The sequence below is a fragment of the Macaca mulatta genome, chromosome 10 (assembly GCF_049350105.2).
Source record: "Macaca mulatta isolate MMU2019108-1 chromosome 10, T2T-MMU8v2.0, whole genome shotgun sequence".
Lineage (NCBI taxonomy): Eukaryota > Metazoa > Chordata > Mammalia > Primates > Cercopithecidae > Macaca > Macaca mulatta.
This window is the reverse complement of record NC_133415.1, coordinates 89,639,567-89,647,563: the sequence shown is the minus strand read 5'-3', so window position 1 is coordinate 89,647,563 and position 7,997 is coordinate 89,639,567. Positions and strand designations below refer to the sequence as shown.

The following is a 7,997-nucleotide window of genomic DNA, read 5'->3' as shown; positions in this document are numbered from 1 at the left end:
CTCCTCTTGACTTCCTGCCTCCCTCTTCCTAGGATGCTGTTTGTGACTGTAGCACCCAGTCTCTCACCTCCTGCTTCGCCCGTTCGTCCCGCTCTGCCATCCGCCACTCTCCTTCCAAGTGCAGGCTGCACCCTTCAGAGTCCAGCTGGGGTGGGGAGGAGAGGGCACTCCCCCCCAGCGAGTGACCGAGCAGCCAAATTCCCCGCCTCAACCAGCCAAGCCCCTGGATAGCAGAAGGGAACCAGCAGAGACGAGACGAGGTGAGGCGAGGGGCTGTGTCCTCAGCATTGCCTGGCCCTGGAGGGACAGCAGCGATGCCACTGCCAGAATGCAGCTTTCACATCAAGGTAAAGCCGGGTCTCCTGCTGGCCCCTGGGTGGTTAGCTCCGACTTCCCAGGGGAAGGCAGTGAGTGGGAGAGAGACCAAAACTGGGCTTCCCAAGCATCCACTGAGAGATCCGTCAAGAGCCGATCCCTGGGTTCTAAGAGAGAGCCTTGCCTGGTTCTGCCCATGCCTCCCTCTTGGAAGAGCCCAAGAAGGATACATGTCTGGCCATGCCTTTGGGGAAAAGGAGTCAGAGAGATGTTTCCTGCTGACCATCCACCCCTTCATTCAGGAGGAGACACTGCTGAGAAGAACAGGCTTTGCTCTAGGGCTCCATGTTGGGTTCCTGGTGGAGCACTGCTGGGCATCATCACCATCACCTCCTTCTCTCCACCACCTCCTCCTCCCAGGCCCACTGCTCTAGATTGCTGGGACACTAGGGGGCATGATAGGGCAGTAGCCAGGGCCAAGTATCTGCTTGGAGTCCTGGAGCCCTGGATCTCCCTGCCCATAGCCTGGCTGCAGCAAGAGCTGGGAGGCAAAGTGGAAATCTGCAGGGCTCAGGGTTGGGGAGTGATTGCAATTGCCTTCCTTGCCAAAGTGACTTGGGACCCCAATGTTCCCAGCAGACCCTTTGAGGATAGAAATAGGTAGAGTCAGTCTCAAGACCTGGTGCATAGATAAATGCCTGAATACACTGCCTTGATCTTGATCTCAGAGGCCTCTCCCTGGCACCCTAAGAGGGGGTAGGCACTACATCTCCACTGTGTTTACATCCTGCAGCTGGTAGGGGGGCAAAGATATTCCCAGTAAGAGACTCTTGGTTGGCCAGGTCAGGCCCAGGAGAACACCGAGAGGCCAGAGCCCAGGACACAGCAATAGACTGGGGCCTGGAAACATATATCTTGCCTAGATTGTTTATTTGAATTTTTCATACTATAAATATTTAAGGTGATTTACTTTATTTTAATAATTTAATTTACCCCAAAGTCCTTAAGGTAATTTATTGGAGGTTGAAACATGCATTCTTGCCACTGGGACAACATGGGGCTTCTAATGGCATGGACAGCCACGGGGTCCCCCAGGTGGACAAGGCAGCTTGGCAGCCAGGTTTGGAGACCTGGTCTCCTGGTCAGTTTTGGAGGGCCCCTCAACAGAGCTGGAGCCCTGTACCCCAACACTGCTGGCCATGTGGCCTCAGAACACTACTTATTACTCAATGCCTGGTACTTGGCCAACCCCAGCTGTCAGTCTGTAAATACTCACTGACAAGGTGGAGGGCTGAACAGCCATCACCACTCCCCAGACATTCTCCTTGTCTGTCTCATTTCCCTCCCTCCCTCTGACACCTTTCTTCATGAGTTGAATGTGGATTACTAAGGCTCTATCAAGAGCGTGGAGATCCTTCCAAGTTTCCCAAATGAGAACTCGCAGGAAAACAGGACTGAACTTTGATAATGTTGTTTATCGCAGCTTTGCACATGAACCTGAGTGTCTCCCAGCCTGCCTCGGTTCTCACCAGCCTGCCAGCCTTTTCACCAGCCTCTCTCCTTAGCCTTATGGCCTTTCACGGCTCTTCTCCCTGCCCCAGCTCTGCTGCCTGCCCTTTCTCACGTCCTCCATGAGCTGCCTGAGCTATTGGTTGGATTTCAACGTGGCTCATTGCAGCATGTGGGGGAGTGCCTCCCATGGCCTCCCCTTGGTGCCGGTGAACCCCTTTTGGTTGCACACATGCTCCCCCGACACACATAGACATGCAGCCTTCCTGTAACTGACTGGGGACCCAGAGTGGAAACACCAGGATGGATCAGCTTGTCTGCAGAATTGCCCATCAGGAAGACCAAAAGCCAGTAGCTTTGCTGATTTGCCCCCAGGACTCTGGAGGCACCCATGCACTCCCACCTCCACCTGCCAGTTCCCAGACCCATCCATTCGGGATCACCTGGACCAGTTACCCCAAGTCCTGCATCTCCCTTCCCTGCAGGCTGAACACCAGGGTCATGCCAGTCCCGCCAGCCACTTCCTCCATGCCCCAGTGACTTGTGTGGGCAGAGCAGGCAGCCAGTGGAGCTGTGGGCCAGTTCCACTCTGGGATGCTGCTGCTCTCACCCATGAGGTCAGGGGGGCCCGCCAAGGTTATCTCCAGGTGAGGGGATTCACATCAGGCCACATGTCACCAGAGGCCTTCTGCCACCTCCCAGAGCGACAGAGAGCCAGGGAGGCTGCGTACCCAGCCTCGGGGAGAAATCCCCGTGGGACATGAGCCCCAAGACCTACGGACCACTCAGCCTTACCATCATACTATCCAAGATTGTCCTTGCCATCTTCGTTGTCTCAGCCAGACCTTGGTTTTCCGTAAAGCCCCAGTTTCTACTTCCTGCATGCCACTGTGCAAGGCCACTCATCACTGTTCCTGCAGAAGCCTCCGGACGTGGGGCTGGATGGGGTTGAAAACGTTACATGTAAATATTGGTTTGGTTCGATTTTTAGCATTTTACTTGGTAACTGGTTTTGTTTTCTTTTTTGGGGTGGGGGGATTGGTTTGTAAAAACTCTCTACTCTTTTAGAATGTAATTTCTAAGTTTGTTTCTTTCTTCAAATGCCTTTTAAGTCTTGGTAACATTCCCAAAGCAGAAAACTGCCTGACCCACAGTGGGGATTCCCTGGAGAATCGGGGTCCCAAGAAGGAATGCTGCCCTTCTCGAACCCTTTCTCCCCCCTTCCTCCTGCCTCTCTGCCTTTTACTGCTAGCCCCTTCCTCCTCCTCCTTTATCCTTCTTTCTCCTTTCCCCATCTCCACTCTCTCTTCAACCAAAGTCCCAAGGAACCCTCGGGTCCCAATCCCCCATAGACCACTTGGCTTGGGTCCATGGGGTTGGCACCAGTTGGTTGGGGGAAATGGGGGACCAGTTGGCATGATTGGTCCTAAACTGGGAAACCTCATGTTTCATATGTCTGACCTCTTTCCAGAGCCAAATCAGCCCCTTTCGGAATGATGACTTCATTGGAATGCAAATCAAGTCATTTCGGTGCATCAGTGGCTCTTAGACCTGCATGCACGAGACATCAGAATCCAATTCCCTGACCCTGTGCCAGCCCTTTCCCCCAGTTTATTTCCCACCAAAGGCTGACCTTAAGAGGTCTTGCTTTCTATGAACTCAAGATGGAGCCCACCTGTAGGCATCTCCAGGGGCACTGTTCTACAAGTTGGCTTCCGATGTGACAAGGCCAAGGGCTCAAAGACCTGACCCTCTTACACCCTGTGCTGACATGGTTCCATCACGTCCACCCACATGCACTTTTATGGTTTCATCACCCAGCCTCTTCTCCTCTGGCCCACCCAGCGTCCAGGCTCTTTCTTCCTCTCCCCTCCTATCTAGAATGTCCCCTGCTTCTAGCCTCACCAGACCCCCCAAGCTCCCACTACTTCTTCCTTAATAATAGTAATAATAATTGTCATCATCATCCCCTACACATCCCACCTAAAGCACTTTACTATTTAGAAAACGTGTCCCCTGGCTGGGCACGGTGGCTCACTCCTGTAATCCCAGCTCTTTGGGAGACTGAGGTAGGCAGATCACTTGAGGTCAGGAGTTCAAGGCCAGCCTGGCCAACGTGTTGAAACCCTGTCTCTACTAAAAGTACAAAAAATGAGCTGAGTGTGGTGGTGCACACCTGTAATCCCAGTTACTCGGGAGGCTGAGGTGGGAGAATCGCTTGAGTCCAGGAGACAGAGGTTGTGGGAGCAGAGATCGCGCCACTGCACTCCAGCCTGGATGACAGAGTGAGACCCTGTCTCAAAAAAGAAATCGTTTCCCACCCCACATCTCCTTCAGACCTCTCAGGGACAACTCGTGGAGGCAGCCTTGGTAGGACATGGGTTAGTGCACCCATTTTGCAGATGAGGAAACTGAGGCACAGTTCTCATCCCAGAGCACAAGAAGTCACACTGAGTTTAGATGAGAACTTGAGTCCAACTCTGTCCTGTTTGCTGTGCAAATCCACTGCCCTACTGGGGGCTTTTTGTGGGTCCAGAATACCCAGAATATGCTGCTGGCCAACCCAGGCATAAAACAAGTCCATTCCAGATCACTGAGCCTGTGTATGCCAGAGGGTGATCTGAGGTCCCCATTCAGCAGAATTCTCTGAGGGCATGTTCAGAATGCAGATTCCTGGACCCCACCTTGAATCTGCATGCTTAACAAACTCTCCTGGGGTTGGGGGGTGGGCGCAGCGGTCACACCTGTAATCCCAGCACTTTCGGAGGCCGAGGTGGGTGATCACTTGAGCTCAGGAGTTCGAGACCAGCCTGGCCAACCTGGTGAAACCCCGTCTCTACTAAAAATACAAAAATTAGCCAAGTGTGGTAGCACATGCCTGTAATCCCAGCTATTCAGGAGACTGAGGCAGGAGAATCACTCGAACCCCGGGGGGAGCAGAGGTTGCAGTGAGCCGAGATTGTGCCAATGTATTCTAGCCTGAGCAACAGAACGAGTCTTGTCTCAAAAAACAAAACAAAACAAAACAAAAACTGCCCTCCCAGAGGGATCCTGGGCACTATTGGCCACACCATTGGTGTTCTTGGCCCTGATCATTAGGCTATCTTTCTGTTTTAAGTTTTTTTAAATTTAGTTTTTATTTTATTTATTTATTTATTATTTATTATTATTATTACTATTATTATTATTTTAGAGACGGGGGGTCTCCCTATGTTGCCCAGGCTGGTTTCAAACTCCTGGGCTCAAGTGATCTGCCCTTCTTAGCCTCCCAAAGTGCTGGGGTTCCAGGCATCAGCCACCGTGCCAGGTCATCTTCCTTTTTCTTTTTTTTTTTTTGAGACAGAGTCTTGCTCTGTCGCTCAGGCTGGAGTACAGTGGTGCCATCTCGGCTCACTGCAGCCTCCACCTCCCTGGTTCAAGCAATTCTCCTGCCTCAGCCTCCCAAGTAACTGGTATTACAGGTGCGTGCCACCATGCCTGACTAATTTTTGTACTTTTAGTAGAGACAGGGTTTCACCATGTTGGCCAGGCTGGTCTTGAACTCCTGACTTCATGTGATCCACCCACCTTGGCCTCCCAAAGTACTGGGATTATAGGCATGAGCCACCACGTCCAGCCTTATCTTTCTTTTAACCAAGAAACATGATGCCGTATCTTAAAAAGAGCACTAAGCCCTGAGCAGGGACTTAAGGGATCGAGTCCCCAACCAAACTGATTTTCTTACTCAAAAAGGATTTTCAAAAAGGATCAGAGGCTATTTACAATATTAGTCAGAGGGGTTCAATAAAATAAAAATAGGAAGTAAAAAAAAAAGACAAATTATTATCTAAATCTAACTGGTGTAATTCCTATAATCATGCAATTAAATTTTACTCTTGAGTTTCCTGGCAGCCATGGTAAAAAGAGAAACACATCAGGATTTATAATTTTCATCATCCAATTATGGGAAGCAAGCATGTTTGCCCCAGGAGATGAACTCTTCTACTAATTTATAGCATGTATCCTTTCATCTAGGGCCACTGAGCCAGTTGGTGAGTCAACGGGTGAACCTAAGATGCAAGGATGTTTTCCAGGTGACTATTTAAAAAGTAAAAAATCCACCGACGTGAATGACCTTGGCAAGATCATGTGGCTAGTCTATACCTCAGTTTCCCCGTCTATAAAGTGAGGATAACGTCCCACCCCATGTAACTGTGGTGAGGACCAACTGCAACACTGTGCCTGCGAGTCCCCTTGGAAAAGTGTCAGGTTCTACACAAATGGAGAGTGGTCTGACCACACTCAGTGTCCCCAGCCCAGCCTTTCAGTGCCCTGGCCCTGGGGTGGGGGACAATACCCTCCTTACCCCATTCACTAGTCTTCATGAATAGCAAGGAGGCCATAACATAATTTGGTCTAAACCCCTTCCTTTTTAAAAAAATTATGGCAAAATATGCATAACATTAAATTTTCCATTTTAAAGATTTCTAAGTGGCTTGAAGTACATTCACAACGTGTAACCGCCACCTCCAGAACTTTTTCATCACCCCAAACTGAAACTCTGTACCCACTAAACAATAACTCCCCATTCCCCCTGTCCCCAGCCCCTGGTAACCTCTATTCTACTTTTTTTTTTTTCCTCTGTGGATTAGCCTATTCTAAGTATCTCTTTTAAGTAGAATCATACAGTATTTGTCCTTTTGTGTCCAGCGCCCTCATTTTTTGAGATAAGGAATCAGGTCCAGAGAAGGCAGTGGCTCACCCAAGGTCACACAGCAAACCACAGGCAGAGCCAAGACCAGAACCCAGGTTTCCTGACTCCCAACAGGTCTTGCATCCCCAGTAGTGAATGAGACACTGCTTCGACTTTCTGTAATCTTGGTTTAGCCCCTTCCTCTCTCTGGGCTCAGTCTGTTCCCTACCACTCACCCATTCTTTCTTTATCATCTCCCTCCAAAGTCTCTTGTCCTCCTGCCTCCTTTTCTCCTTGGCTGGTTCCTACCAGCAGATGGAGTGGCCCTGGCCCATGCCAGATTTTCTTCTTCTGGGTCTGGGGCTCACTGTAGAATTCAGCCCTCAGTCCTCCCAGGATGTTCTTCCCAGCACTGCTCCCTCCTGCGGATTTTCCTGTAACCTCAGTAACTCGCTTCCCATCCCCCTGCTTCCTACCAGGGAAGCCTTCCTGTCGCGTCTGTGGTTTCCCAGCTCTGATATTTGCTCTCAAATGTGGTGGTGTCCTGGTTCTGTGTTTATTTATTTTGTGTTTTCTCACACCAAAAAAAAAAAAAAAAAAAAAAAAAAGCCTCTTCCTCCAATGCATCAGGAGGCACCAGCCCTGCCAGGCCTTCTCATTGGGCTCACCCCTCCCCAGCAACCCCTGCGTCCCACCCTTGAGCCATGCTGTCTTCTCTGTAAGCAGCCTGCCAGCAGCAGCCCCAGCACTTTGCAGTGGGCATGTGTGTGGTGGTGGGTGGGGGGCTTGGATCCCTCCTTTTTCCTCCTCTGCCCTGCCCAGTCCCAGATGGCCTTGGTTGTAAAGCAGGTGCTGCCTGACAGGTTCTTCTCTCCCTGTCCCTGGTCATCGATCCATCTCTTTGTCCATTCAGTATCCAACCATCCTCTCCATTCTCCTCTGGACCTCACCACTCTCAGAGCTGCTTGTCCTGGCAGAATCTACAGTTCACCCCGACTCTACCCCTTACCCCTCCCAACCCAACAGTATTTGCAGTTTGCAAAATCCACAGACCCAAGGTCCTAAGGGGAGTGAGGACATGATGCTGGGCCCACGTCTCCTGCTCAGGGCTTCTCTCCACCGCCAGCCCTGCCGCTCCTTCCTCACCCTCCTTGGAGCCTCCTCTGCTGCTTGTCTATCCCAATGGCCCTGCTCCCCTCCCTTCTTGCCCTTCACCAGCTTTCTGGACACCATGCCCTGAGGAAGGGACCTTTAGTTTTCTCTAAACATCTTTGAAGGGCTGAAGCAGTCAGGGCCGGCTGCCTTGTCACTCTTTATTTGGAAGCTACTCAAACCATTCCCAAGAAGAGGGGCCTCAGCTGGCAATCTGGAAACCTGGCCCAGGTCTGGGCAGGTGTCTCCACTTCTCCCACCCTCCCAGTCTTGTGATCCTGTGATGAGCACCAGGATGGTCCTGTGGGCCCTAGAGCACCCCTCCTGCTGTAGGGTTTTGCAGCCCATC

The 7,997-nt window shown here is 51.1% G+C and overlaps 1 protein-coding gene and 1 long non-coding RNA gene across 6 annotated transcripts in view; one reads left to right on the top strand and one right to left on the bottom strand.

The window, feature by feature from the left end:
* The window catches only part of MTCL2 (microtubule crosslinking factor 2), a 91,603-nt gene that overhangs the window by 82,336 nt on the left and 1,270 nt on the right, over nt 1-7,997 (top strand). For 2 of the 5 annotated variants that reach the window (XM_077951648.1, XM_015149051.3), the window contains one exon: nt 33-4,134. The exons of 1 other annotated variant lie outside the window; for it this stretch is intronic. In XM_077951648.1, coding sequence (XP_077807774.1) covers nt 33-185 — 153 coding nt within the window. In that variant the 3' untranslated portion in view covers nt 186-4,134. Of the gene's footprint in view, nt 1-32; nt 4,135-5,838; nt 6,295-7,997 lie in introns of those variants that run through there. 2 more of the 5 variants (XR_013399850.1, XM_077951647.1) reach the window with 2 other exon arrangements.
* On the bottom strand, nt 3,072-7,105 carry LOC144332106 (uncharacterized). The gene is made up of 2 exons (XR_013399874.1): nt 5,367-7,105; nt 3,072-3,864 (listed from the first exon to the last, which is right to left on the bottom strand). It is a non-coding gene; the product is annotated as an uncharacterized LOC144332106 (long non-coding RNA).